This window comes from Berghia stephanieae, chromosome 7 (genome assembly GCF_034508935.2).
Source record: "Berghia stephanieae isolate SIO BIC M18660-M18661 chromosome 7, UCSD_Bste_1.3, whole genome shotgun sequence".
NCBI lineage: Eukaryota > Metazoa > Mollusca > Gastropoda > Nudibranchia > Aeolidiidae > Berghia > Berghia stephanieae.
The window spans coordinates 42874541-42891301 of record NC_088366.1 but is presented as its reverse complement, the minus strand read 5'-3'; the positions used below and the strand labels follow the sequence as shown (position 1 = coordinate 42891301).

The following is a 16761-nucleotide window of genomic DNA, read 5'->3' as shown; positions in this document are numbered from 1 at the left end:
GAGAGAGAGAAGAGAGAGAGAGAGGGAGGAGAGAGAGAGAGAGAGAGAGAGAGAGAGAGAGAGAGAGAGAGAGAGAGAGAGAGAGAGAGAGAGAGAGAGAGAGAGACCCGTGTCAGAAGTTGTACTTAGTAATTTAATTTAATATTTATCGGAAGTAAGTTATACAAGCATGTGATTCTATCACAATTGAAATCAAGCATTTAATTATCATTCAATTAATTAATGAAATATCGGGCAATCAATGAAAGAAAAGAAAAAAAATCACCAAAACTCAAAACATAAAAAAACCCCCAACAAAACAAAGCAAAGACGCCTGCACTGCAACGATTTCAAAACAATTCGTGAGAACAACTGAGGCACTATAGTCATTATTGACTAAATACGCTAAAGGTCTAAATTAGACGTGTACTTATTTGCAGGTCTGATAACCCAAATTGTTACGGTCTCATTATTGTAATGGAAATACTCTCAAACCGACACAAAATATTGTGTACACTACAATCTTAAATCAGGCCCATAATTGCGTTCGGTTATCAGACCTGCAAATTTGAGCACCTAGCCTATACTTTTTTAAAAACGCACAATAGTATAAATTATTCAGCCAATCAATCATTGTGACCAACCAAACAACCATTCATTCAGTCACCTGATCAATAACTTCATTAACCATTCAATCAATCAGTCAAGAGGTTCAATCAATTCACCAAAGTATTCATTTTTACACTCATAAAAACATTTATAACATCACGAGTCACGCCATGCCCTCAATATTTAAAAAAAACACCAAAAAAAAAAAAAAAACCAACAACAAAAAACAAAGCGATAAGGGGAAGGACCAAGAAAACAAATAGCGATCGGCTCACGTTTCTGTCTCAACCCTAACCGATAATCTGAAAATGAGGTCATTGGGTCATACAAGGGGTGCTTGGTGTCTATACAGTAGGTATAAACGTATTATTATGTACATGTAGAGGGTTTCCGTTATGCTATCTCGATCTCGGTGAATGGAAGGTAGTAACAATCTATGCTATTGCCACCATTATGGACCCCAGGAATTGGAATGCAACAAAACTGTCAAACGACCAAGAGATAAACAAGAGATTAAACAAGACAGTTAGTGGTTATAATCCGGGGATGGAGATATGTGATAATAATATTGTTGATGATGATGATATAAACAGGACTTCTGGCTATAATGTTACACAATCTTATTTCAATAGAATAGGTATCGTACATACTGAATAGCACTTGCTGGGATTGCTCAAAGTTTGTGACTCGATATTCAAATTTATTTCATTTTCCTTTTTCCTCCCATATTTTTTTCTTTTCTATTTATTTCTCTCGGTTCTTTGTTAAAATCGGGGCATAGTTCTAACCCACCAGACGAAAAACTGAAGATTTTCATAGCTCCAAATGCACATATTTTCATCAATATGAACGTGTGTAAAGAATTTGGATCGATCTGTGGACAAATATTTTTTTAACATATCCTGAAAATAACAAATGGTGACCGAGATACCCAGACCTCGTGATGAAGGAAAAACCAAGAATCTCTCTTTCTCTCTCTCTCTCTCTCTCTCTCTCTCTCTCTCTCTCTCTCTCTCTCTCTCTCTCTCTCTCTCTCTCCATATATACGTGTATGTGTGTGGAGAGAGAGTGTGTGTGTGAAGAGAGAGAGAGAGAGAGAGAGAGAGAGAGAGAGAGAGAGAGAGAGAGAGAGAGAGAGAGAGAGAGAGAGAAAATAAACATGACACATGGAGGGAGGAGGTTGGGAATCTATGAACATGATAATCCGCGTGATTTAAGGGAGGCAATTGTCTCAATTGAAAACCACAATGGAAGCGGAAGGCGATAACGCAAGCAGACGTATTGATTTGACCACAAGATACCGTAGCCAGGGCATAGTTAGGGCATTGTGATTGTAAGTGAAAACTCCCGTCTGTTTGACACTAGGACTTCATATTATACTATATAAGAAGTCACTGGTTTGACATCATTCTCTATAGAACGGTACTCTTTTCCAGTGCACATTTAAATTGACCGCTCCAGTTTCCATCGACGCGATTGAGTGAGTGTATGTGTATGTACGTGATAGAGAGAGGGGGTGGTGGTGAGATGACAATTTTGATAATGTTTGCGGAATAAACCATCCCTCTTGTAACAACGTCTAATTACTTGGTTAAATCCCAAAAGATGAATTGCGCGTACACAAACCAACACCCCCCCCCCCCTCCCACTCCACCCAACGGACACGCTTCTGTAGATATTAATGGAATTGCAGGAAGGGGTCAACATTGCTGTAATTCCGAGGTGTTACTTTGGGACGAAAAAAATCCACCCTGACCCCTATCCCGAAACACAGACAGGTGATGATGAGCAGCTATTTGTGGATTGATGGAACAGCCAATTTCAACAGGAACTTATACATAAGGCATCAGTCATATAGACAGAGTATTCAAAGAGTGAAGACATTCTTATTCCGAGAGGCTTTCTTTTGATTATGTGTATAATTAGTGTTGTTCGTGGACTGTGTTAGGGCTTAATCTGTGTTATGCGCCCAGAGCCCTCCTGATGAAGGGATGTTTGGCGCACTATAAATCTATACCATTATTATTATTATTATTATTATTAATGATTTGGAATGCTCAAGTTGAGAAAAGAGGACAGGTGTTATATTAGATGCCCCCCCCCCCGGCGCCTCTCTCTCTCTCTCTCTCTCTCTCTCTCTCCCACACATAAATAATATGATTAGAAAATATATACAATACTTGCTGGATTCTAGCACGCTCTGGAATACGATACTCTAGAGCCGAATGACCGAATTGTATCTATATAAGACGTTACCTTCCATGAGCATCGGGTTTCGGCACGCGGCACGCCCGGATTCTAGCACGCTTTTTGGGCTTCCCCAAGAGAGTATAGCGAGTACTGTATTTCGTGGTAACAAGAACCGAACAGACACCCTCCAAAAGATCCCAATATTTTACAACGCCACTGAAGAGTGATAGCAAATTACTGAAGAGACAAAGAAGACTAGAATTATACTTGTGACAAAACACCATATTTCCGTTTTGGCGGATTACTTTAAACGATGAGGCCCGATTTGTCAGAATTCCTTAAAGCCTGAGATTTCAATTAAAGCTATAACAAACCTTAAAATAGAGTCAGAAATTTAATGAATTTTGGACGCCAGGGGGTCATGACAAATCATCGACATTTTACGTAAAAAATCTCGGCCAAAATGTAAAAAGGAGTTTTTGCCAATGTACGGCAGAAAATTCCTATCCATTAAGAAAAAAAACTTTGAGTGTATCCAACAATCAAGTAAATTAGCATACAGAATCCCCGAGACATCAATGGACACATAGGGTGGGGGGAGTAGAAAGAGAAACAAGTTAAAATATTTTTTACAGTTTAAAAACAAACTCAATGACAGGGCATCCGAGTTGTTCTAGCAACAACAAAAAAACAAAACAAGATGCATGGAGCAACAGATTGGTCGATTCCAAAGCCAATTATCCAAGCAGGGTTTTAATGCTCGTGAAGACGAATTGGATAATCGAAGATGAATCAAAAGATAAACATAAATATTGAAAACAAAACGAAGCACAGCTACCGATTCAATCAACACCAGGCAAACAAAAATTTACATTATAGCACACACACACACACACACACACACACACGCGCGCGCGCACTAGCTGCCATGTTTCAGCCATTAACTAGGGACTAAAAAAATAAAATTATTAAGGTGTCAGTCAGAGAGTCAGAGAGTAATATGATGAGCTTCATGAGAAATTATGTATGTATGTGTCGACAATGTCAACTGACCCAGCGATAATACAAAAACTGATGAACGGTGGCTACTTAACGAAGTAAGTACGTATCGGGGCTGGATTCAAACTCAAGACTACTGATTGAAAAGCTATTAGTACGGGTCTATGTCTATTTTTTCTTCTTTTTCTAAACCCTCGCCTTCCCATAAAAGGCTTTTACTAGCATAATCATGACGACCATCAACCATACCCATAACCCTGATAGTTCCTTGATAATTTACTCCATTCCTCACACTAAGTGCCATATCCTAAAGGCATGTCTTTTCAACAGGATTATACATCAAACTCCGAGACGAGACGTATTTGAAAAAAAAACCCAACATTAATGGACTCGTATAAATGGATCATTTCTTTGGGAGAGAAACAAGGATCGAGCATTATTTTGTCGAACGCAGACAAAACGCATTTTCTCTTTTATTTTGCCCATTCAAAAAAGTACTTAAATATCGATCGATTACAACAAGAATGTCGTTAGCTCGACGATATCTTATAAGTCTAGCACGTTTTGACAAATCGGTGGTTATCTCAATCGATCGATGTATGATGTAGTTTCCTCGCGGTAATGGAAAAAAAAAAGAAGTAAAATGCGTTTTCTCAGTGTTCAACAGAACAGTAGTTATTTATATGAAGAGAGAGAGAGAGAGAGAGAGAGAGAGAGAGAGAGAGAGAGAGAAAGAAAGAGAGAGAGAGAGAGAGAGAGAGAGAGAGAGAGAGAGAGAGAGAGAGAGAGAGAGAAAGAAAGAGAGAGAGAGAGAGAGAGAGAGAGAGAGAGAGCAAAAATGTGCTCTGTATACATTTAAGTTGAATTCTGTAGATGAAAAAAAAAGGTAAGAGCACTCACTATACAACAGGTCAAATGAGAGCGCATTTGTCCTGCCTCTTCGAACAAAAGGTATCAATTCTTATTTTGGAATATAAATAAGACGTTATTATATATGGGCTGTTAGCATCGATAAAAGAAAAATAACAACAACAACAACAACAATAATAATAATAATAATAATAATAATAATAATAATAATAATAATAAACGATACAAACACACGCAAATCCACGCATATTTATTTTTTCAAAAACTAGTGGAGAATCCGCAATATTTGCGGAGATATAAAGGCTATTACGAACAGACAGTCATCTATTATACTACTATATTGTGGAAATTAACATAGTTTCATCATTTTTAGATTTGCCAGTAATTCTGTGCTCGATGATAAAAAATAAAAAATTGGCTGTACGGAACAATGTGGCCCCCACCCCTATTTCTTTTTTTTTTTTTAAGAGCAGACGGCGAGAAACTTTGTTTTATGATGAACTTATAATAAAAATTATCATAACGTACTGACAGTAATGCCCAATCGAGTCAATTGAAATATTGAATGAAAGAGGAATATAATAAGAATCAATTCATACAGGTCTACCTTCAACTTTATAATATACAATCGAGGTCAAACAACCTTAGTGCCATCCAAAAATAGGTGAATCTGCGCCAAGTGACTCACCTGACTCATAGTCCTATATACAACCACACTCACCACTCACCATCCATTGATGAAAGTAAAAGGTATGTCTGAAACCAGAACGAAGATCATTCCCTACACATCAATGTTTGGTTTCATCGTCTGAAGGATTAGATCTTACTGCTGAGTGTATGTGGTTGAGTGAGTGAGTGTATATGTGTGTGTTTGTGTGCGCGCACGCGTGCGGTTTTGTTGCTTAGTGGTATGACAGTTTGTATGCAATCAGTAGATGGATGGTTCGAGTCCCTTTGTGGGTGGCGCAAACTTGACTTTTTGGAAAAGACTTACACATATTTCATCAATATATCCAGGTGTAAAACAAGTACTAAGCCGGTGACAGTGCTGTTGCCTCTATCCAAAAATAGAGGACACAGCACAAGCAGCTTACAGATTTTATCTCTTGCCCTTCACGTTCAGTGTTGCCTTTGGCTAAAGATCTCTTGTACGGCGTTTTGAGCACATTTAGTGGTTATTGGGTCATGTACAAACTCATCTTTTAATTTTTAAAAAGCCATATTTTTATTTTGTGAGTGTGTGTGTGTGTGTGTGAGTGAGACACAGAGAGAGAGAGAGAGAGAGAGAGAGAGAGAGAGAGAGAGAGAGAGAGAGAGAGAGAGCGTGTTTGTTTAAGAGAGAAGGGGGGGGGGGGGGCAGGGGGAAATAAAGTTATATAGAGAGGCTGTAAAATAGGCCAATGAATGTAAATGTTTCCCAAATCATAATCAAAGTGTGACATGCGTACGGGATAACCTGATCAACATTTGATTATACATATTTTATGTTTTGATACAAACGATAACGTGCGCTTTGTCCGAGCGTTTATAAGGTTCAATATCCACTGAATGTGCTCAAAGCGCTTTACAAGGATCAGAGTCAAAAGCAACACTGAATGTGCAAGATAAGATGTGACTAGACTATAACGCCTATAAATCGACTCATTCTTTGCATCTGAAATATGGCGAGAGAAAGTGTGAGTAAGGAAGCGTCTCATTTTTCATCTTTGCGGTGCCCAAAACGGGACTGGCTTCGAACCAGGGATAAACGGATAAGAGGCCGACGGCCATGACAAAAGATCAGGCCATCTGTTAAAAAAATTAATTAAAATAATTTTTTTTAAAAATAAAAAAAACCTTTTTGGGGTACAGTTAGAAGAGCAGAGTAAGTGACTGTAAAATTGGTAATGGTGTGGTAACGGTGGTTCTATTTTAGCTTTATGTAAAATCCAAATGTAGCTGCTTAAAGCGCGGAAAAGTTAAAAATAAAAATGAGGTAATTCCAGCTTATTTTATTCAAACGGTACGGTGTGTGAACGTTTGGTGTTTCTCCTTTAACAACATATGGGACAAAAAGACAATAATGAAACTTCCATGAATCTAACAAGATTGTATTGATTTTCTCTTGGTTCTGACTCCTTTACTTCGAGTTCAACTCCAGTCATCAAGCCCCCCCCCCCCCCCCCCCCCACCCCGATTCTCTCTCTCTCTCTCTCTCTCTCTCTCTCTCTCTCTCTCTCTCTCTCTCTCTCTCTCTCTCTCTCCCTCTCTCTCTCTGGCACTGCCCTACATTAATTATTCTCAACAATTGTCTTTTTCTGGCTAGGTATTTTGTGCCGAGCAATGAGGTGTGTGTTTTGATCAACCAGCGACACTATCATTTATCTGTCTCTTAACGATTGGCACGGCTCCAATATTGCTCCGCGATCAGTGCTTATCCCGCCTGTAGTTGCGATGCCTGGTGCTGATAAACGTGTCCCAATAAAAATCTGGTCTTGCCCTGATAACAATATTCAATCAACACCTCACATGTCTGACGTGTTTTGCCGCCAGCCAGCCATTACCTCTATCCAACTCCACACAGATACACAAACAGAAAAACCAAAATACACACACACTCACACACAGATAGAGAGAGAGAGAGAGAGAGAGAGAGAGAGAGAGAGAGAGAGAGAGAGAGAGAGAGAGAGAGACTACAAAAGGAGATAAGCAGACAAATATATTATAGGGAGGGAGGACGGGATACGGAAGGAGAGAAGATAAGAGAGGACACGCATACATAGAGAGAGACACGAGAGAGAAAGAGAGAAAGAGAGAGAGAGACAATGTCTGGTTTGGTGCATCCGGTACACCGTCAACTCAAAGCTTCATCCAGAATAACAACATGGATCGATCGATAAAATACACCAAGAGGCGAGGAAAAGGGGTTGAGAAAAATATTTGTGTGTGAGAGAGAGAGAGAGAGAGAGAGAGAGAGAGAGAGAGAGAGAGAGAGAGAGAGGGGGTGGGAGAGAGAACAAAACAAAAGGAGACACACACAAAAATGCATCCCCCTCCCCCTTCCCCCCCCCCCCACAGAGAGAGAGAGAGAGAGAGAGAGAGAGAGAGAGAGAGAGAGAGAGAGAGAGAGAGAGAGAGAGAGAGAGAGAGAATCACTTGGAATGATAGCTTGAGGGGTGGGGGGGGGGGTATCTTCTTATTCATGTATAAACAAATTATAAGGTCGATATTATTCCATTTAAGTATGACAGAGTACCCTATAGAAAATGAGTGAATACAGGGCTCACGATTTGAGTTGGTCCACTTCAAACACCCAACACATATTGATAGTATGCGCTTGGCTAAGAACCTCATAACATTGCCATCCGGAAGTATAACGGACCAACACACAAAACTGTGTGTATCTATGAACGTTTATAGTTGGGTTAATACAGTTTAGTTAGCATAACTCATAAACGCGGATGGCAAAAAACATCAACAAAGACCTGAATGACGTCATCTTCGAACTATCTATACGGCTACTATACCGTGCACTGACCTAACGCTTTTCACGATATGACCATTAAACTTTTACCTCCTTTCATATCCAACGATTACAATGATCCCCGAATTATCATACACTTCAAAGATTTGAGATTTTTTGATAAGTTGAGGGTCAATTTAAACGATCAATATAATATACGATATTAATGTTTAATTACCAAAACGTAAAAATAGCTTTTGTCGGTACAGAACCGCACTGCTGTCTCTAAAGCATTTTAAAAATAATTCCTGAATGCAACATATCTTTTGCTGAAAAATATAACGCACTATTACAACTTTGTTACCGATTAGGTCATCATTTTACTACAGTGAGAGAATGTTAGTAAAGAATATTTTCAGAGGACTCAACTTTGCGTCGCCCATAGTGGGACCCGAAACTGGACCTACAGGCCACAAAGCTATTATCATATCAAAGACAACCAATAATTCTAATTCAGGTACTTCGATATAAACCCAAATCGTTAAAAACAAACAACGACAACAACAAAACAGTCAGCCAACTCCAAGATAAGTCTTTTCAAGAAACTGGTACCCAAAAGCATACCATTGAGGTTGAGGTTAGAGTTTAGAGTTTTTATACTGAAATGAGTTCAAAGCCAAAGGCAGATGGATGACACTGCTTTCGTTGCCATTTGTGTTGAAAGCAGCACAAACTTTTTTTAAAAATGAGGTTTGTAAAAATTTCAATAATTAGTAATTTGAAACGCATATCTAGCTATGACGACACATATCTTGCATTGGCTATGATTTTAAAGTGATTTTTCACCACCAAAGACTGAATTGTTTTACCAGAAACGTGTATAAACACTCCAGACTGTCAACATCTTCAAACGAATAGTGTCAAAACACTCCAGCGTTATCACTAACAGTGACTGTCATAATATTAATTAACATCCTTCCCTGATCTAAAATACTAATGTTCAAAATTGAAACTACTTCCAATGAATGCAGATTCAGGGAATACGTTGTTTTGGTTGTTTTTTCTTCTAATAACTTGTGTCCGAAGGGAGTTAATATTTTTATTTATGCCACCATTTGTTCCACTCGTTATATTTTTATCGCGCATTAACACATACCCGCAAGCTCGTTGTGTTATTGGGCACGATAAAAATAACGTTTAATAAATACAAAGAGGTGAAAGAGTCGTACCTATATGTCTCAATAACTTTTGTTCATACATTAATAATTTTTGTGTCTAGATGTGTCTATGGCTTTGTGCATTTTTGGACACGTATGCATCGACAATCAGTATTCTGGGTGACATAAATGTCTATGTTTATTTTACCCAGGAAAATACGAATAAAAAATTTTAAAAAAATTCTCCCAGGGACTCGTGTTAGTGTGCTAGTAGACAGGAGCTTGAACTAGTCGAACTCGCCTTATGGTCAAATTGAGGGGACGGGGACGCATGGCCATGGCTACTACACCTTCGACGTCGCTTGCCCTTTTCCTACCCCCCACTAACTTCCAAAAACATAACATTCATTCGGAGAGTGACTCGTTGATGTATATAAGCCGTAAAAATCAAACAGAACCCGCTTTCAAGATGGAGATGGTATTGGGCTGTGTCCCTACAATTAATCAATACTCGGAAGCAAAACCAAATACTAGTACATTGTAATAGTCATGGGGCTAACACTAGCAAGGCCACCGATAGGTCATGGATGCTCTCTCTCTCTCTCTCTCTCTATCTCTCTCTCTCTCTCTCTCTCTCTCTCTCTCTCTCTCTCTCCATGTCCGTCAAAACGTTTTCTTCTTTCATCCTCTTTTCCCATTTACCGTGATGTCTTTTCTCTTTAATACCCCCCCCCCCCTCTCTCTCTCTCTCTCTCTCTCTCATACACACACAATTACCTCTCTCTCTCTTTCTCTCTCTCTCTCTCTCTCTCATACACACACAATTACACACAGACCAATAGATACACACACATGGTCGTCAGTGTAGGATACAAAATCCCCTTGACCTCGTCCGTGATGAACACCCATCAGCAGTGCAGAGTAGAGATAATACTCATACATCGGGTTCCTCCGATCGCCTGCAAGAGGATTAGATCAGACAAGTGGGAGGGAAATATGAGGACAAAGAACTAGTCAATAGTTATCTTTAAACTGTCGCAAATAATTTACCACCAATTTATTCCTGTCCAGAACATAATAGCAAATAATATAGGCAAGGGAAATTAATAATAAGGGCGCAACAACAATAACCAAATTATTATTATTATTATTATTATTATTATAATAATAATAATAATAATAATAATAATAATAATAATAATAATAATAATAATAATAATAATAATAATAATAATAATAATAATAATTATAATAATAATAATAATAATAAAAGAAGCAAGCACACAAAGAGAAATGAAAAAGAAGAAGAAAGAAGAAGAAGCAGAGAAGAGAGAGAAGAAGAAGAAGAAGAAGAAGAAGAAAAGAAGAAGAAGAAGAAGAAGAAGAAGAAGAAGAAGAAGAAGAAGAAGAAGAAGAAGAAGAAGAAGAAGAAGAAGAAGAAGAAGAAGAAAAGAAGAAGAAGAAGAAGAAGAAGAAGAAAGAAGAAGAAAAAGAAGAAGAAGAAGAAGAAGAAGAAGAAGAAGAAGAAGAAGAAGAAGAAGAAGAAGAAGAAGAAGAAGAAGAAGAAGAAGAAGAAGAAGAAGAAGAAAGAAGAAGAAGAAGAAGAAGAAGAAGAAAGAAGAAGAAGAAGAAAGAAGAAGAAGAAGAAGAAGAAGAAGAGAAGAAGAAGAAGAAGAAGAAGAGAAGAAGAAGAAGAAGAAGAAGAAGAAGAAGAAGAAGAAGAAGAGAAGAAAAGAAGAAAGAAGAAGAAGAAGAGAGAAGAAGAAGAAGAAGAAGAAGAAGAAGAAGAAGAAGAAGAAGAAGAAGAAGAAGAAGAAGAAGAAGAAGAAGAAGAAGAAGAAGAAGAGAAAAGAAGAAGAAGAAGAAGAAGAGAGAAGAAGAAGAAGAAAGAAGAAGAAGAAGAAGAAGAAGAAGAAGAGAAGAAGAAGAAAGAAGAAGAAGAAGAAGAAGAAGAAGAAGAAGAAGAAGAAGAAGAAGAAGAAGAAGAAGAAGAAGAAGAAGAAGAAGACAATATTACAAATAGTAATTTTTAAATCAACAGCACTGCCAACACTGTAGCCGACGGATCTTTTCGACTCGACGCGATCACTGTATAAAGATGACGGGGACATTCCGCCAGCCGTTCCTAATTAAAGAGACAGTTAATCATCTCTGGCACACAATGTTGAGGCACCTAATGATCTCCTTCGACAGAACCATACACAATCATTCCTGTAAAGAGAGAGAATTAGCTCTAGCCGACTCCAGCAGACGAGGACTACTACAGGGTCTGTAATCTCTCTAATTAACAAAAATTATTTTATGGCTTGTCACTGTCTTAAAGATGTTCAGCCATAACGCTGTGACAAAATAATCTCTCTCTCTCTCTCTCTCTCTCTCCCTCCCTCTCTCTCTCTATCTCGCTCTCAAAGGTTAGCAACCGAACATCTAATCTTTGATAAAAATGTGTCTCATTTGTTTTTAAAAATATTATACCGACTTCAGAAGAAACATTGAAATGTTGCACAACAAATTTGTTGATAAAATACACAGTATAGTGGTAAAGGTCACAGTTCCTGCATGGTGATCTAGTTGGCCTGATTTGAGGTTTAAGCTATTTGGGCCTGTCATTGGTGATAAAAATGTCACAATATCTTTAAAAAAGGATTTGTAAACTTGTTACACACTTGATTACTTTCATCAACATATTGTGACAGCACTTGTCCTAAATTCCTTTTATCTGCAATCTATAATGATGGCAAATTAAATGAATCCGTTTTGTATATACACATTCTAAATTTTACAACAAATTTATTTTTATTGTTATCATTATTATTACAAGTATGTAGATTCCCTATGTAGATTGCAATGTATGCTACACAATGAATGTCCCAGTAATATTACTGCAAAACACATTCTAATTCTAATGCAGCCAAACTCATTTCGTGTTCCAGCCAGAATTTTGAAATATGATATCATTATCATTCTTATTCTTCATATTTTATGCTTTTATTCATATATTTATTTGTTGGGGGTCCCGATAGCTCAGTCTGTAGTGCACTCGCTTCACACGCAAATGGCTGAGATCGATCCCAGCGCAGTCAGATTTTTCTCTGCCCCCTATCCCCATTTTTTTTCTTTTCACCCAGCTACAATTGGGTTTGGATGGCTGGATGTTACATCTGGTGGAGAATTGGCAATAAACTAGCAACCTATCCAACGAGTAGCAAGTAATTGGTATGGTCCATTTTCCATAATAGAAACTGGGATAAACTTCATCTCTGTTGCCTTATTGGCTCTGAAAGACTACTATTTTATTTATTTATCTATTACTATAATTATGTATGTTGTTTTGAAAACTTGAGCGTTTTCTGTATAGTGTAATATCCACTAAACATGCTAAAAGTGATTTACAAGGAATCCATAGCCAACAGCAACACTAAACATGTAGGATGAGACGTGATGCCTGTTAGGCGATAGTACAGCTTTGTTAACAGCCAGGTACTCATTTTACATCTGAATACGGTGAGAGAATATGAGTTAAGAGCCTTTTCCAAGGACTCAGCAATGCACTGATCGAGCTTCAAACCCAGGACCCTCCAATGCAAAGGCGAGTGTCATACCCTTATGCTGCTATGTAGCCGTTATATGTTCTTTATATTCAAATTCAAAAATGGTTTTTGGACTTGCATCATTACCTGAATCAGGTCTGAGTATTTGAAACCCCAATTAGACACTCAAATGGTTGGCTTTGAGAAATGCATTTTGCACACAATCACAATTTCCTCGTCCAATGTGAAATGGGCATTGAATTCTGAGCCCCCCCCCCCCCCCTATTGTAACGCAATATTAATTTTGTCTAAAAAATTGTACTTACGCCCGAAAGGCTGTATATCCCATATCAGGAACTATTCCCTCATCAGGTGAATTCTTTTGAAAAATGTAATGCAATAAGAGCATGGTGCTAACCATGGATTAAAGCTACACGAATTCTGACTAGTATCATTATTATTATTATCATTTAATTTTATTATTAATATTATTATTATTATTATTTATCTTTTATGTATTTATTTATTTTTTTTTTTTTTTTTAAATTATTAACATCATTATTATTATCACAAGCGATTTCCCCATTGTGATGTGTAAAAAGCAATTTTAACACAGCAAAATATCCAATGCAAGATGTTGATATTATATCCGTAAACATTTCAAAACTCGTTTGATGTTTTCTAAGTCGTGGTGTAAAATACCCTTTTAGTGTTCTTTATTTTGCAGCCACATGATCTTATTTCTATTAATATATAAATTTAAGATATTATCATTATCATTCTTGAAATAAGTCTCTGTTAAGAATTTCCTTGAAGTTGGGGGTTATTTTAATTATTCAATGACAGAAATATTTTCTGGCCAAAATGTGAAAAAAACGTTTGTATTGGACAGATTTGTCCCCAGCTTTATTTATTATGGAGGTCCTGATAGCTCAGTTGGTAGAGCACTCGCTTCCACACAAAAGGACCAAGATCGATCACGATAAAGTTGAGATTTCTTTGTTACCCCACTATCCACCCATCAGTGATTGGGTAGCTGCTCTATTAGATCTGGTGGAAAGTAATATGCAATTGACTAGCAACCTATCAAAAGAGTATCAAGCAAAAATTGCAATTCGCTATAACAACTGGAATTACTTTGGCTCCATGGACCCAATGGCTCTGAAGGACTACTTATATTCATAACATCAAGATTTAATGTGTATTGTTATGTTAATAGGCTTTTAACGAAATCGGGCCGATCGAGGCGCCGAACACGAACGGATCTAGCCTTCTCACGTGATCATGAACGAGATCTGGAGTGAAGGCTCTCAAGCGATATGCAGCATCGGATCTAAGGTCACGTGATAGAGGATAGCTTGGGTTGCTGTTGGCTTCAGCTGACAAGAAATGCAGAAGGAAAGAATGGAGACTACCTCAGGCCTCCCTCTACCATGTGTGTTTGGGGAGGGGCAAGGTCAGTGTCATTCAATAGTATATAATTGTGCATGTGGCTCTCTACACGGAGAGAAAATTATAAATTGATTACGGGGGAAGGTGGGGGGGGGGGTTTGACCCACAAACGACCGAGGTGTTGGGCTTCGGGGAGACCATGAAATCAAAGAGAAAAGGCCGCTGGTACTTGGATGGTGGAAATGGTTGGGGGGTAGTGACAATCAGCCTGGGAGGTATACATTAACATTAATATATAAGCAATAGATGACGAGGGATGTGTATTGTTTGTGTATTGTTTGTATATGTTTGTGTGTGTGCGCGCGTGTGTGAAAGGGATTACACAAAAACACCTTTCTCTGTAACTTCCAAATGATTACGTATATGATAAATTTGAAAACCACATTGTTTGAATCAGCTTGCAAAAAGGAGAACATTTATCTTTGTTTCACAAAAATAGGCTTAGAAATAACATTTTTTCTAGTAGATTGATTTTGAAAAAAATAATGCTCAAATTTTTTAATTTAATAATAATTTCTTTATTTTCCGGTCGATTTTCTTGATTTATATCTCATTTTTCCATTCTCAATGCGACGAGCACACTGATGTATCTCGTGTGATTCAAAAGCGTTTAAAACACTAATTGCATTGTTTTTAAAATTTTTAAAAAAAATATATATATACTGAGAGTCCTGCCTCACTAATTAATTCCTGAGCGTTGAGATGGTGACGCAACTATTACATACAAGACCTTGAGGTCGAGTCGGCAGGGCTTTTGGGTTACACAACCACTATTTACCCATCGGTCAGCGGTACTCTTTGATGTATACAACACTCACCACCTTTACGCAAAGCCGCCTGTCCATAAATCAAGAGATGATCTAACTGTTCACTCGATGATTGGATAAAAATCTCAAGATCTCTTATAATAAGGTGAGTTTTGGAGAGGTGATATCCGCCCACCCGTCATCGGACAGAACTTTCATTGCGTTATATCATATAAGCTCCGCCTCCTCTTTCTATTCCAGAGTGATGAGATTAGACGAGAGGACGCGAGGAAAAAATAATCACGTGCTCGGTCAGTCGATCGTTCGGGCTGCTTCGGCTTCTAACTATAACTTGGTAATGATGTAGACTCCCATCATATCATAAGGACAGGCAAAGACCTACTTTTTGAAAAATGGTTTTCTGGGTCAACAGTTTTCAAACAATTAGATTGTCATGATAAAGTATGACCAACATCATGAATCAAGTTAACACGGTCAACTTCTTGTAAATGCTACAATTCTGTTGTCATGGGCTCCACATCTCACTCACTCTCTGCCTCTCACACAAAAACATGTGCACGTAACCACAACATTATCAACACATGCAATGATACCACCCAACCTGTACCATTTAACTACAGGAACTGGAACTGGGATAAGAATAACAATAATATATAAAGTAGAGAGGTGCACCTCAAAACAACGCTTCCTCTGAAAAGCAATGAAGCTATTTTCTTGGCCCACACCTGTGTCAGCAGATAATTTTCATTGTGAGAGTTATTCATAAATAAATACAAAGTCATGAAATATATTTAGACCCTCTAGATATATTGAAATTTTTTACGGACTTGACCCTGAAGTTAAGTTGTCTTAACTTGACATTAGAAAGTGGTTAAAAAAGAAGAGGAAATCAACAACATTCTACTTTTTATGATTGATTCATGTGGTACATTACATCATCATACATACCGTGGTCGATCTCATTTCACTGTGGTCAAGCACTATTTTATGACTTTCCCATCGTCGAAGGTATTTCGAATTCATAATTTTGCTCACGATTGTTCTCGTATGGTTCAAACGACATACTTGAACGTCGGTCTCAGTAATCAGTTTATGTTTTGGCCCCATTGAGATAGGAACTTTAGTAATCGTTGGCACAGACGGAGAAGCATCCGAGTTAGAGACGGGCTTTGAGTTGTTATTGTCTGTAGACGCAGAGCTCGCAATGGATACGTCTGTTAACGTAGTCATTGTGGAATCTACCTTTTCAAGCATTAGCAATGATTTAAAGGAACGTTAGATAAATAAGCCTACTATAGAAGGGCAAATTCAATTCGCCAAAAGTTTTGGCAAATCGCACACAACAAACTGCACCAGATGTAAACAAGGCAGACGACCTCCTTTTGTCTGCTGCTGTGTTGTGTGCCACCCACCGATAAGTCGAAGAGGCGCAGTAGCTTGTGAACGGTCACAGTTTTCAAGGTAAGAATGCACTGATTTAAATCCAAAGAAAATGATTTAATCCGTGGATGGTTATAAAATGAAACTACGACTCTTCTGTCTCACTTATTCCTCAAAATATGAGCTATTCCTGCCAGGTTTTCTCTTCTTATGCTGTCTGACATTCTGAATGCTGAGATTTCCGGAGCGACTGCCGCTGACAAGTATCACGTGACATCAATGACGTTTAATCACTCTAAAAATAAATTTTCTCGCCGAGGCTCATCACGAGCGAGCGGAAAAAAGAAATCGATAGTTCGATCTCTGTCGGCGTGTGTGTATAATAT

General features: G+C 38.0%; 1 protein-coding gene across 2 annotated transcripts in view; it reads right to left on the bottom strand.

The window, feature by feature from the left end:
* The window catches only part of LOC144977282 (C-Maf-inducing protein-like), a 58528-nt gene extending 41850 nt beyond the window's left edge, over positions 1 to 16678 (bottom strand). For both annotated transcript variants that reach the window (XM_078922327.1, XM_078922328.1), the window contains exon 1: positions 15944 to 16678. In XM_078922327.1, coding sequence (XP_078778453.1) covers positions 15944 to 16249 — 306 coding nt within the window. In that variant the 5' untranslated portion in view covers positions 16250 to 16678. The remainder of the gene's footprint in view (positions 1 to 15943) is intronic.
* Between the last annotated feature and the right edge of the window lie 83 nt (positions 16679 to 16761).